This window comes from Manis javanica, chromosome 16 (assembly GCF_040802235.1).
Source record: "Manis javanica isolate MJ-LG chromosome 16, MJ_LKY, whole genome shotgun sequence".
NCBI classification, from domain to species: Eukaryota; Metazoa; Chordata; class Mammalia; order Pholidota; family Manidae; genus Manis; species Manis javanica.
The window spans coordinates 67,331,161-67,352,860 of NC_133171.1; the positions used below are offsets into that span (position 1 = coordinate 67,331,161).

General features: G+C 47.5%; 1 protein-coding gene across 4 annotated transcripts in view; it reads right to left on the minus strand.

Moving 5' to 3' along the window:
- The window catches only part of GMPR (guanosine monophosphate reductase), a 42,951-nt gene extending 21,582 nt beyond the window's left edge, over positions 1 to 21,369 (minus strand). Inside the window, exons 1-6 of one of the 4 annotated variants that reach the window (XM_036998473.2) lie at positions 20,052 to 21,156; positions 16,062 to 16,125; positions 13,977 to 14,096; positions 11,792 to 11,875; positions 9,039 to 9,212; positions 2,184 to 2,265 (exon numbers count right to left, since the gene is read on the minus strand). In XM_036998473.2, coding sequence (XP_036854368.1) covers positions 2,184 to 2,265; positions 9,039 to 9,212; positions 11,792 to 11,875; positions 13,977 to 14,096; positions 16,062 to 16,125; positions 20,052 to 20,125 — 598 coding nt within the window. In that variant the 5' untranslated portion in view covers positions 20,126 to 21,156. Of the gene's footprint in view, positions 1 to 2,183; positions 2,266 to 9,038; positions 9,213 to 11,791; positions 11,876 to 13,976; positions 14,097 to 16,061; positions 16,126 to 20,051 lie in introns of all 4 variants that reach the window. The other 3 variants (XM_036998475.2, XM_036998474.2, XM_017652478.3) reach the window with 3 other exon arrangements.
- Positions 21,370 to 21,700: the final 331 nt, after the last annotated feature.

Consider the following 21,700-nt stretch of genomic DNA (forward strand, 5'->3'; position numbering starts at 1 on the left):
TGCCAGACCTGGGAGTAAGCCACTCTGAGCCCCTTCCTCTCCTCCCGGCTCCCTCCCTCCACCAGCCCCTTCACAGCTTCCCAACACATGTCTCCCAGGAGTCTTTCAGGACAGGATCAGACAGAGAACTGTGCCTATACTCCCAGGCCTGGACTCAGCAGGAACCCAGAAGGACAAGGGAACCCACTCTTCTCCTGCATCACCCAGCTGCAGGGCAGAATCCAAGTCCATCCTCACAATCCTGGAGGTGCTGAGCTTCTCTCCCCAGTCACCCTCTGCCCCAGCTACCAGATGTGCACTGTGCGAGGCAGAATTAATTTTATTACCTCTGGTTCAAAATCGGCTTTTTTGCTTCTCTCCCACTCATTTGCTAAACCTTCGAGGGAAGGCAGGGGCCTCAGCTGCATGGCCCGGGGCTCTGCACACATGAGGGACTCACATGGGTTAGGCCGGTGGCCTTTCTTGTATAGAGTTAAGGAAAAAGTTTCCAACAGGCATGAGAATGGTCCTGATTAAACCCCAGGTTGAAAGGAGAAATTAGGTATTTCCTCCCAGTTAGAGGGGCAGGGCCCACAGTTCTTCATGCTTTTTCCCAGTTTCCAAGGGTTGCTCATTGAAGAACCATTTTTAACACTGTCATGCAGACACAGAATACCCAGTGTTTTTATAAAGAATTCATGAATCTTAAATAACACCTCCAGTCAATTTAAGGAAGTGGCTCCAGTGTTATCAGGCTCAAAAATATCCCTTTAGTCTCTTCAGTCACGTCTGTTCTAACAGCTCGGGGAGGCGGGGAAGGTGCACTGTGCAAGTGGAAGGACAGTCGGTCTTCTGGGGAAACAGAATGTACACACAGAGGACGTACATAAAGGAAACAAGATTACATCAAGAGCAGCTCTCTGAAGCCAAGAGGACTGCTTATGCCCCTTCACGTGCTGCATGGCACCCCCTGCCCTCTGCCCCAGCACAACGGCAGCCAGGAGACAACACATTTCAGATCACACAGGGGGCTGGTGAGCACCCTGCTTTTAGAAAAGAGACACTTGCTGGTCTGTTACAGCCTACTCCAGTGGGGGCTCCTCGTGAGCAACAACTGGGCCTTACCAACTTTGACTTTTCAAAAATGACCAACCAGAGTTGTCTCTACTCTTGCTCAGAACATCACTGACTGGCTTAGGTGAGTGGCAATACAGAAGGCCCATCACTTCCTCCTCCCCGTGTCCTCTGAGGGGCCTCCAAGGCTCCTTCCCTACACCCCCTGCTGCCCAGCCCGTTCCCTCCAAGCTGATGGCCAAGCCGCGTGGGGCCCCATGCTTCTCCTGCCTCCAGCAGGCGCCCCACAGTCTGCCCATGATGGGTTATATTTGCATCCTCTATTGGTAGTGTCTTTGGGGTGGGTGAGATTTTTTTTCAATCTTTGCTTACTTATTTTTAAATTCCCAACTGAAAATGTCTATCTTCTTCCTTCTCTCCAGTTGTAGTGTTTGATTTGCAATGGATGTGCAATGAAGAATTTAAAGCAGTGGAAGCTCACGCTCGTGTGTGGGCAAAGGGGAAAGTGGGCACCGATTGGCCCCAAGAAAAAATGGAGCCACTTATATAAGGGTACAAAAGTTCTGCCTCATTCTTCCACTCAAGGTGCCAACAGGTGGTTCCAGGGGAGAAGGTCTAGAAGACATGGGCAAAATCCGAGATGGATGCATATCAGGTAAGGAGCCAAAGATTGGTACTCCCGGGCCATGGGTCAAGTTCAATGTGGCCTCTTCACTGCCTTCCTGTTTGCAATGTTCAGGGTCCCTCAAGGTTCAGATAAACTTGAGCCATTCCTGTCCATTAGCTACCACCATGGATTCTTTACCCCTCACCTTCCCCTTCGAGGCGTGCGGGATCATTAATGAAATCTGCATTATTTTCTGCCACATCAATGCTCTGAAACTAGGACCTCACATTCTAAGCACATCCAAGCTCATTTACACGTTCCCTGGGGGCATCAGCATGCAGCTCAATGATGTTTCCCATCAGGAGCTCCTTGGGGAAGCTCAATGATCCTTCCAAAAGAAACGTGCTTTAAATTTGTGGATGAATGGTTCATGGGTTCCCCTTCTGGCCTCTTCCAGTCCCCCCATAACCCCGACCCGGTCCTCCCCTCACAAGCCTTGGCTGTGCTTCCCAGCAAGTCTTACCTGGTCCAACTCCCACTTTGATTATATCTGCTCCGGAAATAATAAGCTCTTCTACCATCTCCCCTGTCACCACGTTCCCTGCCTGCGACAAAAAGAACACAGCTCATGACTGTGAACCACTCCCGGTGTTACAAAGATGCATGAATGAGGAGCTTCACACAAGACACAAGGATGAGCAAGTTCGGAAGCCACCAGGTAGCCTGGGGACAAAAAAAAAAAAAAAAGTGGGAGAAAACAATGGACCCAACTCCTGAATCTACTTTAAGAAACTGATGGGCCAGGGTGTTCTCCTGTTCTCCTTCCCTAGTGACCAGGAGCACAGAACTTTGACACCTGAGACTCCATGTGGAGGAGCTGACAGCATGAGAAGGTAGACAGATGTACAATTTTAGAACTACTAGATAGCTGAGATGACCCCAGTCAGGGCTCTTTGAACATTTAAGTGATGGAGAAAACAAAATCCTACTGACAACCCAAATACACAAAATAAGCAATGAAACACTCCAGCTGATTACAGCCCTTACTGTCTCAGATGTAAAACCCAAGGAACCTTTGTGCAACTGCAGGGATCCAGGATTAGGAAATAACTGAGCATCTCACCGTTGGGAAAATACCCAAGTGTTCCACCCTCAGGTCAGCGGTTCCGCCTGGATGTGAAAGGACAGAGGACCCCTTATGGAACTGCGCCGGCACAGGCTCCAGCTCCAGAACATGAAGCTGGGCCCTAAGAATAAACATACAGGCCAGGAAGCGACCAATCTAAAAAAGGATACGTCTGGTTTGGAAATTACTAATATAAATGCCTTCACTATCGGAGTCTGGGAGCACCAAAATAGCCTTTTATATTGCAGCTCACTGCCCTGTGGATTCTTCAGCTGATAAACAGGACAGTTGGCAGGATGCCTCCCTGAATTTTCACAACTGCAAAGTCTTATTTTGGGAACCACATCCCTACTCATTCTTCTCGTTTTTTATTTTTCTTTGCAGTAAAGCCCCACTGTCTTTTCACTGAATTGATTCCCAGATGGAATTTTCTTTTTCAACCGAGACAAAATGACTTCTAACTTTGTATAAAAAAGGTGATGAGGAGGGTTCCAGGCTGCTGTAATCCAACACATCTGACAGTGGAAAAATGACAGACAACCCGAAACAGACCATATGATGGTACATTGCATAGTAGGGATGGCGTTATGTGTCCTTGAGGAAGGAAACAGTATTTCAATAGAGCTGGGCACAGGGATCTTCTGGAAACAAGTTATAGATTATCCCACATAGTTTTCACCAAAATAAGCTTCAGATGGATTTAAGAGTTAAACTGAAAGTTCTATCCCCTCAGATTTAGGATAAAAACAAAAACAAAAACAGCTTGAATACTTTTGTAACATGCATGCAAGTAAAACGTACATATAGATCTGCCTACATGAAAATTAAAAAATGTATACCTATAAACAGACACACTCATGCAATCAACAAAACTCCGAGAGAAGAGCTCCTGCAATCATGACTGCGGCCTCCTGGCATGGTACTAGCTCTTCCAACTCTGTGAGACGCTAACACCTCCCAGAATAACTGCCAAGGGACCTGAACAAGCCAGACGAAAGAAAGAAAAGTGGCCAATAAACACAGGGGAAGGGTTCAGCCTCACTAATAATCAAATTTTAAATTAAGATACCAGGGAGCTACTACTTCTCACTTGACAAATTATCAGTGATTATAAACACTAAAGAGAAAACAGGCAATTTTCCCTGCTGTCGGACTGTCTATTTCAGTACACTTTTTCCTGGAAAGCTGTGTGTCCATATGGAGGAAATGCAAAACTATGTATGCCCTTTGATCCAGTAAATCTACTCCCAGGATTCTCTCCCAAGGGAATAATCTCAGAAGAGGCAAAAGATTTAATGACAAGGATGTATTATTTCTAACAGTGCAAAACGGCAAATATATTCCCCAAATGGGATGGAAATGGCTCTACAATCTATGGCCCATCCACGTGATGTTTTTTAAGATCGGTTTGATGGCATGGGAAAATACTTAAATGCTTTCAGTATAATGTTAGAGGAAATGGAAAGAAATGTAAGATCTTGATTTTTGTTAAAAATATAAAGTGTTTGTGTATATGAAAACATACACCAAAATACTAACAAAGTAGTCTAGATAAAGAAATTACCTGCCTTCTCATTCTCTTCTTTAAAATTTTCTGGATTTTATAGTAGAAACTATAGCACTTTTATAACTAAATAGGATGGTTTTTTGGTTTGTGTGTGTGTGTGTGTGTGTATGTGTGTGTGTGTGTGTGTGTGTGTGTCAGTACAAGGAACAGCATGAACACTGTACCCGAAAAAGAACTTAACAGGAACCAGAGAAACCAGACCCTCAGCCCTCACACTTCCTCACTAGTGGACTTAATAAAAATTAAAGATTTTCAAATTTCTACTTAAATACATAAATAACATAAAAAAGCTACTCTAAGCTCCCCACATAATTTCATTTTCAATGTGGATTCCTCCCCCAATCTGGCGTTGCCTACAAATCACTTTACACAAAATGAATGTATTCGAGTCAGCTCCAGACGGAGGTACCAAGTGCAGCCATGCACGGTGGTAGTGGGTTTAAAACAGAGAGGAGGGTGGTCCAGTTCAGGCAGCCCAGAGGGGGCCGGAGGAGTCCCCGCTGCCCCTCGGCCGCCCGTGCGGCTCCTTCCCCGGGGGCTCGGACGGCAAACACAGGTAACCGTGAAAGGCGTTGAGCACCAGGACGCCGCAACAGGCAGCCTGCAGACCGGGGAGGATGGGCGGCTGTACACAAAATGCTATCTACTCAAATTTTAAACCAAGAAGGGTAAAGATAATGGGGGGAAGGAAAAGCCAAAATCAGAAGCGAGCACGCCAGGGGGAGCATGGCCGGCTGGGGCGCGGCCGGCGGGGCTGAGAAGGCGCAGCCGCGCCCCGGGGCCCCAGGCGGCGCCTGTGCGGAGCAGATAGGGGCCGTCCTCGCCCTCCGCTCCGGCGGGTCACGCCGGGTAATTCCTGGAGCAGCCACGACGGAAAGGAAGCTGCCCACCCTCTGGGCACCTACAGGGCAGGTGGAGATTCCGGCCAGGCGCCCCCCTCCGGGAGGGTGAGCTCCGCCCGCTGCCCCCTCCTTCTACAGGCAATGACTGCCCCTCCAGGTCAGACCGGTAGAGCACGGCAGGGGAGGGACCCGGCAAGCAGAAACCAGGATTTCAAGTAATGTTGGACCATTTTCAAAACTCCTCTGGGCAAAAACCAAAACTGTTCTGTCCCAGTTTTGCCAGCCTGCCTTTAGATCTGGACCCCTTATGGCGAAATTCGCGCAGAAAGCCTGGGGTCGGATCACGGCCCCTCCACTTACCCTGTGTTTTTAAGAAAATCTCTCCAGCTCTGACCTCCATTTATCCTGCTATAAAATGGGGCTAATCATACCCACTGCTTGTTGTCACTGTAAGGTTAACCAAGAACGTTCTATTAAGTTCCTAGGGTAGTGCCCGCCTCCCAGTGTGGTTCAGTAAAATGTCAGTCCCTCCACTTAACAGTGATTTCTGAATATTGTTCTTCTAGTCACTTTTCCTTCTTCTTCGTTTTGTCTTCAAATACACATAACATAAAATTTACTGTCTTAACCCCTTTTCGGTGTTCAGTCCGGTGGTATTATGCGCATTTTCCCTGTCATGCAACCATTGTCACCATTCACCGCCAGGACTTTCTCATCATCCTGAACTGAAATTCTGTCCCCATTAAACAGTGTCCCTACCCAATTTTTTACTCTCTTCTGAGGCCCTCTACCAAGAAAAATCTATAGATTTTTATTTCTATAAGAATTTTATTTCTATGAAAATCAATTCTGTAGAATGATATAAGGCAGGGGTCAGCAGACAGCAGCAGCAGGCTGGATTTGGCCCATGGCCACAACTCCTAAAATAAGGTGATGGGACATTAATGCTGGAGTCTTCTCCCAAGCACATGGAAAATGTCCCACCACCTACTCACGGAATCAGGGAATAGGAGATGCTATCAAGGCAATAACCACCTTTCATGGCACATTAAACTCAGTTTACTATGCAACTCTCTGAAACAAACATGAAGCCTGAGGCCCATCAGAGCTTCTGCCACAGCTCTAGTTCACAGCAGTTCCAGAAAGAGAGTAAACACAGAAAATGCAGATAACCCAGCCTGAGAGGTACCTTCAGCTATAACAAGTTGCTTGTACTTCAATGAGGCCTGCTCCACTGGTAAGGCTGCCCATGGCTGACACCTTCAAGGAATGCTGAAGAGTGTCCAGCTCTCTGGGAAGAGGTATGTATGGAATGGAAGGTATCTCTGTGTGGCCCAGAACCCCGTCTTACCATGACGGACAGAGGAAGACCATAGACAGGTAACCAAGCCTCCGGCCACAGGCAATTCCCAGGCTGAGACCACAGCTATCCGGGGATATGCCAACAGTGTCGATGCGGCATTCCCCAGGGGCACAGAGCTAGGCCTCTGGTCTAATCTGGACAGATCAGGGCTCACAAGCTTCCGTCCTCAGGACAAGGTCAGAAAGAGCCACCCACACAAGAGCATTTCTCAGACCCCACAGAGGGACTTCCGTGTCCCCACAGGCCTGAGCTGGCCCAGCCGCTGCTGGGTGGGTGCTACCACAGGAAGATCTTGGAACTCCAAGACAAAGTTTCACATCAATAAAAAGTGCTCTTCTCCCTGCTCGAGGATTTGTTATCCATGCAAGTGCCTTTCTCCCCAGTACCTATAGAATGTACCCAAGAATGCACATCCTATTTCCTCTCTGAATGCCACAGGCAAATGGCCGTGGGACTCACTACACAATTTAACGGCCAGCACCTCTGCAGGACCCTTTTCTGCCAAAGAAGTTTTCTAAAAATCCCTGCTTCCTTCTTCCCTGCACGTGGCAAGGCTTGCCTTTGACAAAAGGCAAGAGAAAAGTGTGTGCATGTAAATCCAGGAGATCCTGGGCACAGGGAGCCACAAGCCCTCGCTCCTGATGCAGACACCCAGAACTGCTGGCCTCTGCCAAGAACACCTCTGAACACTCCTGTTCACTGCATTGTAACGATCATAACAATACTCAGCACCCGTATTATAGACCTTTCGTTTCTCAAACAATGGACAAATGGTAATGCACCCTCACAATACCTCCAAACACCAGAAGAGAAGTGGTATTTCCGAAATTCAAGGGCGTACGAGTACCGGCTGTTTCCGAATGAATCACAGATTTTAGGATCAGAGCAAAAAAAGAGTGGCTTAGGAAGAAACGTCTACCTCGCCAAAGTCTCCTGTTTATTGCTGGAGAAACCAACTAGAGCGATGAAAACACAGCCCCGGGTGGCCAGAAGATGCCTCTTGCTTGCTGATGGTGGCTGCCCGGAGGCCATGGAATGCCGCGCTCCCAGCATCTCCCCAAGCCCCGTAGCAACCCCCAGGCTCTCTGCTGGCAACACTGCCTTTCCCTTGTCCTGCCAGCCTTTTTTAAACCAGTCAGTCTCAAATTTTCTGATTACTATTGATGTAATCTGCAGAAGGCCCCCTTCTCTTTCCCTAAGGGTAAGTGACCTGGCTGGAAACAACCCGTTCTTTTCTTTTCCTAATAACTTCTTGGCCACCTTCCTTCCTATAAAACCTTTACTTGCTGGATGGAATGCTGCCAGACACTTAATAATCTGGAATCAATTAAGCCAGTAAGATGGACTTGATTGAATTTTGTTTTTTAAAATGTCATATTTCACAATTTAACAAAAGAATTACTAAAGAAAAAAAAGCAGACCCACTAGGTTGCTTCATTAAATCCAGGTAATTTCTGAATCCTAACCCCTCATAACTAATTCTACACCTTACAATGCCAGTAGATGTAACACACAACCTTCCAAGTTTATTAGTCCCATGTATTTAACTGCTCTGGAGAACAATTAAAACACTAGAGGTAAGCTGAAAAGATCTGAAAAGTCCTAAATCCCACCACCTCAGATAAGAAAACATATTACCTACAACCAGGGGGGCCCGCCTCATCTCCTACTGTCCAAAGGATGAACAACGGGCTCCTCTCCTGCCATGTTCTTTCTACCACCCAGGAATTGTTTCACAGCTTTTATGTTTAGTATCAAACACCGTTTATGGGCTACCAGGTCCCAGCTGGGAGCTGGAGGCTTCTGCTTTCCAAGGAGTCCAACTTTTATTTTTCTCGTTTTCATGAGAAAAAGTTCCCAAAAATGGTTGGGGACAAACGAGCAAGTTGGGGGGCCTCAGGACTAGAAACATACGCATTCTTGGGTCATGAGACAGGGTAACTTTACCAACATCTAGAGCAAAGCTTAAGAAGGCCCATCTCCCACCTCAGAATTTGGAAGGAGGAAATTGGTCATACACATAGGGCCCAGGGACAAAAGGAGCCTTGTCACTGGAGTCTCCAAGGACGGGGCATGTCAGGAAGTCTCAGGGACAGCACTTGAACATTCAGGCTGACCTGGCTTTAAATCCCAGCTTTGCTGCTTAACATTGCTGTGACCTTGTGAAAATTCCTAAGTGTGAGAACCAATCAGGGCTTCAAATTCCTCATCTGTGGTAAATCTGGGACAACAGTTTCTACTCCTTACAGAGATGCACAGAAGAAAGAGAACAGGTGTATACTCCTGAAACACAATAGGCACTCAATCACTGGTATTACTGTTGTCAAGAAACAATGACCTGCCTGTCCTTTTCCTAATGATTCTCCACTAGCCTCCCAATAAAAAGGTCCCACAAGCTCAGAAGAGAATATAGTTCCCCCTGACTCACTGAAGGGCTCTCTCCTTGCTCCCCCATTTAGAGAATGTTCCACCATACCTACCATAATGGTGTGTTCTGGAAATCTATCACGGACGAGTTTTACGAATTCCACAAAATGTTCTGAATATCCATTGGCCACGTCTAGGCAAATAAACTTAATCTGCGGCACAGCTTCCAGGATGCTACTCATCTTTTCCAGATCATTAGTCCCGCTGCCCGAACTCACAGCTAGGTGCTGTAACAAAATAAACCAAGAGGCAAAGACATGACCAGTAAGTAGGATTCAGAAGTCAGACCCGGCCTCTAGCCATTCGCCTATTGTGGGCACAGTATAGGGACTCTTTGCAGTTTACCCTGATCAAATAAATATACACCCAGTGCTCAAGCAATATACAACAGCAGAGGTAAAGGAGATTCAGTAAACTTCACCTCCAATATCTTTCCCACCATGAAATTGCATAGATCCTTAACCCTGAACCTCAGCCATAGCATCTTTGCAATAAACAGATCCTTAACTGCTCAGGAAACCTTGTCTTTGGCTTTTGCTTAATTTCCTCAAGCTCTGTATGCGGAACTCTCTGTTGGTGCAAATTTTCCTCTTCTGGAGAAGAGGCAGGAAGAATGAGGGGAGACCTATCAACACAGGCTTCCTCCCGCCTAAGCTTCACCACTCTGAGCATCTCACTTAGAGAAGAGGAGGGAGGGGGAAGATGTCTTAAATTCCTCTGATAAAACTCCTTCCTATTTTCACTTCCACTCCCAAGACAAATACCATCACAACATGCAAACTGTAACCCACACATAGAGCTCCAATGTTCCTTTTAAATGTCCCCAAATGCAAGAACAAAGTGCCCTGAGATGCCACCACAGCCCCTCCCCAGTACCCTGTCCCTCCCCACCACAGCACCGGGAGCCATCCAACCCACCCTCTGCTCATCTGGAAATCCGCTCCTTGGCCAAAGAGTTGTTTTCAGTACTTTATGCCTTAGTGACACAAAACCATGGGAGTGAGCCCAGAATCAGTGTCTCACCTTTTAAAAAAATATCTATATTTTAATTTGCATCTCTAAACCATAAGCCACAGAGGAGGAACATACCTTAATATCCTGTTATTCCTCCAAAATCCCAACAATGTAGCTACAACCCAGAGGCAGAGTGTAAGCAGACTGGTAACATGGTACACTTACTCCAGTTTTCCCGCCGCGCAATGACAGTCGGGCGGTACCAGCCCAGTCCACACATCTTTCCCTCCCACTAAAGCCTTGCTACTTCCTAAGTTTTCCCATCCATTTCTGCTACAGTTTGGCAGGTGGAACCAGAGACTGGTTATTTTCTCTGTGTTACTGAGTCTTTAACATTTTCCCCTTGTAATGACTTCAGTATGGCGGGGGGCAGTGCACTAAATCAAATGACACAGTTGGTAATGAAGGCTAAGGTTCCAGCTAATAACACATTGCCAGAAGCCCCCGTGAAGAAGTCGGAGGTATGACCAAAAAAAAAGTAACCCATTGCTCCCCAGATGTGTTACAGAGGAGCGGGGAAGAAGGTGATGCAATTATAATTCATCTGAACACAACATGGCAAAAACTGAGAGACTTGCCACTGGGCCACAATATTTTTTACCTCCAAAACCACCTTCTCACTTGTCAAATTGCACACATAAAGCATAGCCCCCAACCCAAAAACAAAACAAAAAAAGAAACAAAAAAGCCAGCGTAGCTTCAAAAGCAGTACGACATGAAGTCATTATCCCATCACAATTGATGGGTCACCAAGGGCAGCATCTCTAACACAGGGACTTCCCCACTGGCCCCGGCTCAGAACCACTATAGGTGCTGGGTGGACAGTCAGGCGTGTTACACTGGGGCTCTGTATTATACTCAACTCCTTTTTTTTTTTTTAACAACAGCTTTATTGTTAGAATCACATACCATTCACACATTCACAGCACACAATGCAGTGGTTTTCAGTATATCCACCCACAGCCATGCAACCGTCTGTGCAGTCGATTCCAGAGCATCTTCATCTCCCCCACAAAGAAACTCCAATACCCTTTAGCCTTCACCTCCAAGCCTCCCATCTCCCTGCCTTTATCTACTGTCTGTCTCTACGGGTTTGACATTTCATGACAACAAAATCGTACACGCTGGCTTTCTCATTTAGCAAAGTGTTTTCAAGGTTCATCCAGGTTATATCATGAAGCACAGCTTCATTCCCTTTCACAACTGAATAACATTCCATTGCGTGGATATACCAGCATGGAATCGCTGGGTCATGCGGTCACTCTGAGGTCTAGCCTTTTGAAGAACCACCTCAAAAGGCTATTTTCCACAGCCACTGCACCATTTGACATTCCCACCCTCAGTGTGGGAAGATTGTAATTTCTCCACATCCATGTCAACACTTGTTATTATTTGTTTTTTTGATCATAGCCATCCTCATGTACATATGGTTTATTCAACTCCAAAACAGCTTATTAGAATTAAATGTTTTTTCTACAGCTAAAGGAATGTTCACACTGGATGCACCCTGGCAGGAGATAACAGGTCTTCTCCAAGCTGTCATGACATAACAATTGACCTTTGAAGGAACAAAAACAGATATTCCTAATGGGTAAATCCTAGTATTTTCCAGATAGGATACAGAACAGGTTTCCTTGGCAAATCCGTGGAAATGATGAAGGACCAGGGACCACTTCTGCCTCTCCCTAGGTCCCTCAGGACTTCCTATCTGCCAATTCAAATCCTTTAGACAATCCTGAAGGTCTTCTTCCCCCTGCAAACATTGTAATTGGTAACCAGGACGCAGTCCTACCTGCAGGCATTTAGGGTGATTAGCAGCGAAGAGCTTCCAGTCATCCAGGGTGTAATGCTTATGAATCGCTGTAAACATGGAATGCTAGGAAACAAAATGGCATGTTAGGATGGAAGGCGGCAGGCCCTCTCTTGCGGAAACCCGACACCACAACAGCAGCAGGTGTTCTGGCCATTCACACTTAACTTGCTCTAAATATGCTCCTAGGAGCCAAAAAAATCATAGACAAAGGTGTAACCAGTGAAATCACAAAACCGTGTTTTCCATTCTAATCTGATGAGACAATGTTTTGTTCATGACTGAGGAGGCTCTGCCAGGAAGCGGGGAGGGTGCGGGAGAGTTCTCCAAGCCCTGTGGCAGCCACCAGCTGAGTTAGGCCAGGAGCAGCACCAACAGCAGGTCCCCATCCCGCATGAAGCACAGCCTAAGGCAAAGCTGCTTAGTCAGACCCCAGGGACCTCCACTTAGACTGATGGCTTTTCTTTGTGTTCACAACCTATACATTTCTTGCTAAAAACTAAAGCCATCAGTGGGCATTCTTGAAGGAGGTGTTCTTGATGGAATTATATAAATCATAATCCTAAATCTATGACTACCAACCTCACGTTTATATGTTGTGTAAGTACTCTGCACACATTATTTCATTCACTTCTCAGACAATTTTGTACGGTAATATTATCTTAGGGAGCAGAAACGGAGCTTAAGAAATTTAAGAAGTGAACAACTGCTTGGCCAATAAGGGGCGAAGGCCGGAGTCAAACTCACATCTGACTGCAGCTCTGGCACACTGCCCTGTGTGGGGGCTTCTCTCAAACCCCCATCTACAATTTCCCACTCTAAAATTCTATGAGTTTATTCATTCAGTGGATCCCAGCAATAGAAAATGCATGGTGCCCACACATGCTATTTCATGGTGCGTTGTCTCATTAAGGGGGAGTCTTTCCTATGAAATAAGGACAGCAAGTTCTACATTTTCATGGACTAATAATCTGATACATGAATTAACCAGGGTTATTTATTGCTGTCTGAATCTGCCCACTTTTACATTAATACGTAACTCATTACTGGTGATGGCTGATCACAGAGCATAGCTAAGAAAAGATAGGGAGAGAAAAATACAAATTCCTTTGCCAATTAATTTATTAGCCCCCAGCTCAATGCTCAGCAGGGGCTGAGGGATGACTGACTGTAAGACTACAACTGATCTTGGAGACAGACCACCCCCTACTCCATTTTTGGGGGATCATAATTTGTTTGAAAATCTACTTTATAATCACTACATAATGAGGAATCACAGCACCTCCTGAGGTTAGACTTGCTACCCACAGCAAGAAGCTCTTTCAACTAATTGGACTTACCTTTTAACCTGGCAGACACTGTCAAAGCACATCAGAAGCAAACATTTCACATCTAGGATGAGTAAGGTGTGCTGCGCCTCAGACACAGCTGCATGAGGCTAAGGTCCTGCCCACAAATGGCTTTTTCCTTTATTTTCCCCAAGGCCAGTATACTAGCTGCTCCCTTTATAGGAAATTAGACTGGTAATTGGCTAAAAGGGACCTTGAACTTGTGCTATTATCTGTCAGTATAAATTGGGAAGCAAATTCCTTATTCTGGAATTGGGTTTGAATCTTGGCAGTGTCTCTACCTAGCCGAATGCCCAGACCAAGTTACCTCTCCTCTCCCTCTCTGCCTCAGTTTCCTCATCTATAAAAGCAGCCTACCTTTTATGGTGGAGTTGTGCCATTATATACATTATTTCCAGTGTTTGGCATAGAAATGCTCAATAAATGTTTTCTACATAATCATGTAATAAATGCTATAGCACAGACTGTATACAAAGCAGCTGTCTTAATTTTAAAGGCGCTGTCATTCTTCTATAACATGGCACAATGTCCAACTTCTTTTTTGTATCTGTAATTTCCTAAACTATCATGGACATTCTCAAGGGAAAAAAGGATGCAGATCTAGATTAACTCACTGAATGCCAAGTCTAGACTCTTATCTTCTGATTGAAAAGAAGTACCTCTAGCAACAATCAGATTCAGAACCAAATCTTTTGGCCACAGCCAGTGACCCAAAGGGTCTCACTTTTCTCCCCTTCCCTGTGTTTGAATGCATCCAGGCAGGCTTCTGACAACCTGTCCAGTGTGAGAAACCGAGGGGAAAAAAGCCCCTGTCCTACCTGTGACATCACTGCTGCCATCTCAAATGTCCCGACGGTGTCCATGTTGGCCACAATGATGGGAATCCCTGAGTAGGTCTGCTTCGAGTTTCGAAATGTGAAGGTACACTCAAGATCCACCTATTGGCAAAAAGGAAAAAGAAGTGCTTCTCTCTTTATGTGATTTGTGCAGAATTTCTAGGGGCAAGTGGAAAGAACACAAAGTAAGTATATGTCCCTTTGTCCACTGGTTGGACCAGGTATTACAAAGATAGGACCCTGAGTAACAGGTACAAAAGCTGGCCCAGGCTCCTTACAGCATCAAACACCAGCACATGGCACTGGGTGTTCTGCCGTAAAGCTAAGCCTTCACCAGCTCTCTCCCTCAATAGCCTCTCCCATCCCACCGCCATATTCTGTCCCCAGCTGGCTCATCCCAGTCTTAAACACCCACATGTATGTTATCTTCCCCCACTTCCAAGGAACCATTTCCCTTCTGGGAAAATCCACTCCACTCTTCCCTGCCAACCATGGCACTTAATTCTCACCTCCCAAGAGCAGCACACTCCAAATCCACCCTGCAGTGAGCTGCAGACCATTAATCCCTTAACTCTTCGACCATCTCAGCTGTTTGGTGATGATGAGCATCTTTCAAAGAGCTGTAAGGAAATACACTGCAGCATATGGCCGTGCATATGCACACATGTTACTCTGAGTTGCAAACAGCTGGAGGGAGGGCCCTCCTGTTGTAACTCCAGCTCAGGGCTTTTGACTTAACTCAGCTCTCAGGGCTCTAGGTCTAGAAGGCTTTCTGGCCAGATGACATCACAATCATGACCGCACTGGCCTTATACAGCCATCAGCAAGGCAAAGTGACATGCTGTCGCTGCCTGGGCATCTGTGACAGCTCAACCCTTTCTCCACTTCCTCCATTCGGATTCTTAGTGCTACTTCACTGAAGCAGTGAATGCCTTCTGTTCTCAGAGGTAACGGAGGGGTCTACTAGCTGCAACCTTCTGTGTTGCTAATGGCCCTCTAACTTTCTGGTTTCATGGGCTTAATTAATTATCTTAATTAAGATAATCAGAATTCCATGGTCTTAAATTACTCTTGTACTCCTCCATGCATGGGGAGAGCTGTTACTCCCGCACCGGGTTTTCCCTGGCAGTCCAACATCTATCAGCAGTACACAAAAAACAGAGCCCTTTGTGGGAGAGGTCAGCTTTGACAATAAACTCTTTCTTCCCCTCATTTCTGATCTTCCTCATACAGTAGATTCTATGCAATCCTTAATTCTGAGAATGAGAAATAAGATTATCTTCCCTGACCTTATCCACACAGGCACACATGTACACACAAGATAGACAAGCTGTTCCCTGAAAGAAATCTTTTAAATATTCCAATCTCTTGGAACCAAAACTGGGCATTTTAAGCTGCCACAGCTGGTCCAGGTACCAAATACAGCAGCTCAAAATTCCCACCCCACTAAGCTTGATTTGAAGAGGAACGTAATGTAATAAACTACCACTACCTCACCTCAAAAACACATGTGTCTGCAGCTCCTTAAATACACCTTCAAAAGTCTGTTCTATAGCCCGACATTCGGGGGCTTAGAAGTAAAATGGAGGTCCACCTCCCACATGTCTAAATATCCCAATGTTATGAATCAAGCTAATAACCTGATGCATAAATTTTGTTCTGTCATCCTACCTGGACAAACATAACTTCGTTAACCACCTGGAAAGCACCAGAACATGCTGCCATGAGGAGCCAGCCCTGGCACCCTATCCACACCTCCTCCTCTTCTCACCCTAGTCTTCTGTATCCACATGGACACCCCTTTGTATGAGCATGTATGGCAGTGTATCCCTTTCTCCACTTCATTAGGATTCCTGGCTCTACTTCAATGAAGTAAGTTACACCTACATTCTGAAAGATAATTCAAGGGGCCTATTAGTTGCAACATTCTGCATCAGTCTGGACATTAAGCTACACACACACTTCCATTCCCACGGACAGGTGCCATCTGCCATTCTTCTGAGGTTAGAGTTACCTGCAGCATGGCTGGCCCCGGGGAAAACACCTGGGGAAGAGGCTCTTGCTCACCTTGGAATCAGCATCCAGTCCCTTGGGCGGGGAAATCCAGGATCCTGAGGATATAGAACATGGCCTAGAGAGAAAGGCATGGTTCTCCAGCTCTGTCCAGTGACATGAGTCAGGGGAACAGAAGTGGGGTCCGGGGCAGGGGCTCCTTTTGCCTACATCTATGGATGGTACTGATTAAAGCAATTATCTCATTAAATAGACTATTCATTATCTGTCTCACTTGTAGATTGTAAATCTAAGGACGATTAGCCCCAGAGGGTCAAAAAGTATGGAATAAATTAATGTCTGGCTAAGCTGTAAAAATTATATTGTCTTCTAGCCCCAGCCTTTTCTAGGACAATGCTTGTTGGGCTCCAGCCCAGCCCTCTGGATGTGTTCTGAACCTTGGAACCTAACCATTAGTTGTCAGGGTCCAGAGAAGTGCATGCAACTATGTATAAACAGAGAGCCACAGGGTCTGCAAATGGCAAAGGCTCCAGTGGCCCTTCCAGGGCATCGGTGTGCACATGGGCATCGTCACAGGATGACTGCCAAGATACACATGCTCAGGCTGCCCCAACTAAATACATCAGAATCTTTGTGTTGGAGACCATGTGTGGGTTTTGGAGCATCTCCCTAGGTGACTCTGATACATTCATCAAGAACAAGTCTAGCCAAACCCTTTAATTTACAGGGCAAAATTCATGGAGGCAGTTCAGGTTTGAACCATGTCTCCCCAAAAAGATGTTGAAATGCCAACCACCAGTACCTGTGAATGTGACCTGATTTGGAAATTGGACTTGATGAGGTCATTAGGGTGGACCCTACTCCAGTGCGACTGGAGTTTTCATGTAGAGGGGAAATCTGGACACAGACAGAAAGGGAGAACATCACATGCAGACGGAGACTGAGATCAGGATGATGCATCCACAGCCCAGGACCACTACAGCTGGCGTGTAAACAACAGAAGGCAGGACAGAGGCCTGGGACAGAGTCTGCCTCACAGCCCTGGGAAGGAACCAGCCTGGGGGCATCTGCATCTGGCACCTTCCACTTCCAGAACTGTGAGGGAAAGCTTTACTGTGTAAGCCACCCCGTCTGTGGCACTTTGTTACAGAGCCCGAGAAGCTACTATAGAGCCAACGGTAATAAACTAATACTGCTCAGCATAGACTGGCACCGCGGTGTCCTTTCTGCCAGCCCAATACTCCCCCTCTCTGCCAAGTTCTCCTCCCCCTCAGGCCTACCTGTCCACAGACCACTGAGGCAGAGAGCTCCCTGGAGCTGATCTATTTTTCATGGGACTGCTGTGAAAAAATTATACTAGAATTTTAAGGAAGCTGAAGACTCACTGCATCATGTCTTCTCTTTTTAGGACAAGCAGCCAATCCTGCTGTGAAATCCTTCAATGTCTGACTTCCAAAGTTATGGTTGCGTTTTTAAGGGTTTTTTTAAATCTTACCAGGAAAAGGACTAGGATGGAACATCAGAGGCAGGAATGGGTCCCCAGGAAGAAAACTCAGGGAATGATACAACCTCAGCAATGTATCAAGTAAGGACAAAGATCTTGCCTCAAGTCAACAATGGCACTTCCTTTGAAAAGATTACCCAAACACCCCCATGCTACCCAGGGACACTTTATTCTTGTGTAGCAGGGACTTGTGGAGTCAGGAGCAAATGCAACAGAAAAACACTTGAGAGATGACTGCCCATCTGGTACAATCACAGTATGGTCTCCGGGGCCAGCCTCTGCCTCTAGAAGCTGACCTCGAATTTATTTTGTCACACTTGCGGCAACGCCCTTGCTTGACCACTAGACCTTCTGAGTGGCGGATCACTCTGCCTTTCTCTCCATTTCCTGCTTACTGCCTGATGACCCAGCAGCAGGCTGGCTCTCAGCAACACTGCTGCAAAGATAGACCTTGTCAACAGTCTCTCTTTCCAGCCAGACTCGGCTCACAGGTGTGTTTTCTCTCCTGGCTCCACTCAAATTTGTGGTCTGGTTAGGCTCAAAGTCAGTCATTCACCATTTAGTTTCAAATGTGTGTTCAGGTATTACTATTGCTAGGGGACGTACATTTTAGGCTTCTATCTGCTCAGGGAAGTTTTTATCTGCCTACAGTAAATTCCAGACATACACAAGCAAACTGAGAAAACACTGAGAGGGTCCGGCCTACCCAGATCCCTTGGTATCACTGAAGCAGGCAGGCAAATTATGGGGAGCGGCCAGCCAGGCAATTTAACCATTACGGGCCAGAACCAGCTAGAAAAGCTATGCCAGGTAACTCAGGTTTCCAGGCACACTCTCACAAAAGTGGAAACATGCAAACATCTCTCAAGTCACAGAGTTCCCACTGTGCCCCTGTAGACTGCGAGGTGCCATTGGAAGCTGGGGCATTAGTAGTTTCAATCAGCCCAAATAACGAAACCAAAATAATGTATGCATGAAGTCATACTATTCCCTAGGAAAGAGTATTTCATCCTATTACATAAATTCTAAGTGTTTTATTTTTTCAAAATGTTTCCTGGTTCAGAAATACATATAAGACATCCTTGTTTTAAGCATACAATTTTTCTTAAAAATAAGTTTCTCTCTACTAAGTGAATTTTGAGCAAATATTTAAAGAATACAGAGGCCACCAAATTATTAGTCTGCTCAGAACCCCTACATCTCATCTTGATCTGGCCTTAAGTACGGGCCACTGCTTATACTTCTGGAGGCCTGGGCCAGCCATTCAAACTTAATTTTTCTTCTGAGCGTCTGCCCCACTCTTTGGCACCTGAAAGGACATGACGAAGGACAGGAGCAGAGCAGTCCAATGTAAGGAGATAAGGGTTATTCATTCCCCACCTTCCCAGTCCAGTCCTGTCTCAGCTTCTCCAGCTACAGCTGCCAACGCTTCTGCTTGAGTAGGGGCCTTGATTCTGCTCACTGACTGAATGAAGCAGGAGGCTCCGCTCATGCAAACGAGCCAGGGCCTCACAGCACCAGGCTTTGCAGTCAGCACAGGGCACAGGCAGGCAGCCGAGTTTCTTGCAAGGGGATTATTTATGGTCTTCTGGAGTGGGGCCTATGGACAGTGTGCTGGCTCAGCCCTCTCCTGTTCACTCCTTCGGCCCTGGCCTCCAGCTGGAGTCGTTTCCTCACCTTCTCCAGCTCCCAGCAGACCAGGCAAAGCCATGATGTCCCACACACACTCCTTCAGGGGACTCTGCAGTCCCCTGCAAATAGTTTGATCTTCAGGGTCTGACCTTCCTCCTCCCCGTGAGGGGCATCCCTGTCCCCACACCCCACCCCTGGGCTATTTCCAGTCCAGATTCCACCTGTTTCTCAGGCTTTGATCTCATCACCTCATCAAGGACTTGGGGTCCACTACCGCCCCCGCCACACCTGCACCCCAGTTCTTTCAACCTCCCTAGAACTGCGCTGATGGAGCTGTCCAGTAAGTAGGCTGCGCCAGGCACAGTCCCCAGCCTCACTTCCAGCAAGACCCTCGAGACACAGGAAGTAAACCCTGACCTTTTACCCTGGAGTTGCCTAGTTTGCAGACCTTTTAAAGGAATTCTGTTGCTGGATGAATATAGCTGTTCTCGGCACTAAGAGACTGCCAGAATCACCAGGCTCCTAGTCGCTTCTCCTCTGTGTCCTTCCCCTCTATGTGCACCTCTCCAAGCCCCCTGCCCGGTTCTTTCTAAATCAGTTGGCACTTAACCTTTGCTCCTTGATGGTCTAGTTCTAATGTATCCACCCCCTGCCCACTCAGTTTTGGGCCGGAGCTAGGCCCCTTAAAACACATGTCCTGGCAGGGAATCAGCTGGCTTTCCCCTTTCTCAGGTGGTGAGGAAGAGGGAGGGCAAAGGGGGTCAGCACCCCATCCATCCTCAGACCCACAGAACGGCTGCAAGGTTGCGATATCCCACTGCCTTTCACCCCCCCCCCCACACACACACCTACCCCGTACCACCCGGGAAAATGATCCCACCCCCAAAGCGGCTTTTCAAGGGTCCCACCTCAGCTCGGCTCCTGAGGCTGCTTCGCTTGGGTCGGAGCAGGACGTCCTGGAAGTCCAGCTTGAGGTCCGCATCTATGCGGGGCATGGTGCGGGTCGGCGAGACTGGAGCCGGCAGCTTCTTCCCGTGCGCGGGTGCGCGGCAAGGGCGGGAGCGCGCGTTGGGGCGGCGGCGCGCGACGGGGGGCGCGTGCCCGCTGGGCCCGTCCCGGAGCTGGCGGGCGGCCGGCGCGCGCGCTGAGCCCCTAGGGCCCAGACGCCCGCAGCAGCGCCCCGGCCGCACGCGCTCCTAGGGCCGCGCCCCGCCCCTGGCCTCGCTCCCGGCGCCTGGGACCGAGGCGGGGCGGGGGGGGTGACAGACGCGTAAGGGGCCGCGTGTGTGACACTGTCAACCAGCCCTCCCTCCCGCGCCCGCTTACAGCCTGGCTCCTCGCGGGGCCGATCGGGGCGGGGAGTGCAGTGTCTCGTCTGCCACCGAGGTCCTCCCAGAGCGTGGACTTGGCGAGTGCTCGCCCTGCCCCCCGGGAGGGGCCGCTTCTTGGGAGGCGGCTTCTCCTCTCCCTGGTCTCCAGCCCAGGGTGCACACCGAGCGCCAAGTCCGACCTCTCACAGGCCGTAAAACCAAAAGCCCTTGGGAGGCTGCATAGAATTGAGGAAAAGAGTGCGGGCGGGTAAATCTAATGAGCAGCAATGGGCTGGCTGGGCAAATTTTGGATGCCCTTTGGATTTCAGGGGTTTGCTTGAGTCAAGCGGTGAAATCTACAGCGAGCGCACATCCTGGGATTTGAGGAACTTGAGTCCCCTCGGACGGTCACCAGCAACGTCAGTTTAACCGGCTTGCCGTTCCGAGGGCGCCTGCGTCGTACATCAGGAACGCGCTGAAGCGCGGGGCGCGCCTTCCTGTTGGCCCCTAATCACCGAGGAAGGGGGCGCTCTCAAGATGAGGACCGTGAGAACCGTGTCAACGAAATAATTGCCCATGGTCATAGCAAAGTTAAAAATAATCCTCGCCCTTAATAACCTACTATAACTTAAGCTGAAGCTGCTTTTCTCCTGGGACCTCCCTCTACGTGGTACAAAACCTGACACCACCACTTCCTCGCTGGGGACCTTGGGAGGGGGGTCACCTAATTTCTTAAACCTCAGTTTTCTCATGGGATAAAAGGAAAGAAAAAGACAATGCTATCCTCCCCCAGGCTTTTGTGAAACCTAAACTGTGTGTGTGCGTGTCCCATAGTTGCTCAACGAATGGTAGCTATGTATTTGGGGTCAGATGTTATATTATGTGCAGTATGCTTTGTATCCCCTGCACGAAGGCAGTAATCATCTTTCATTTTCTTTCAGTTGTCTGCTGCCTCCCACTGTTTCTCAGTGAGCTCCTATTTGGTATGGCTGGCCCCACAGACACATGGCAGCATTCATTAAACAAAAACGTCTGCAATTGATCAAAGGTCTTAGCTTTCATCATCTTTACCCCATAGGAAGTTCTTGAAGTTTCATGGAAGTAATGAAAGTTATCGGGGAAAGAATGAAAGCAACCACAATTAGTTGGGCCAACAAAATATTTATGACCCTTACTTATCAAATCGTGGGCAGCCGGCAGGATGAGCTGCTTATTTCCAAAGTAATGAAAGGAACTTAATTTCTGAT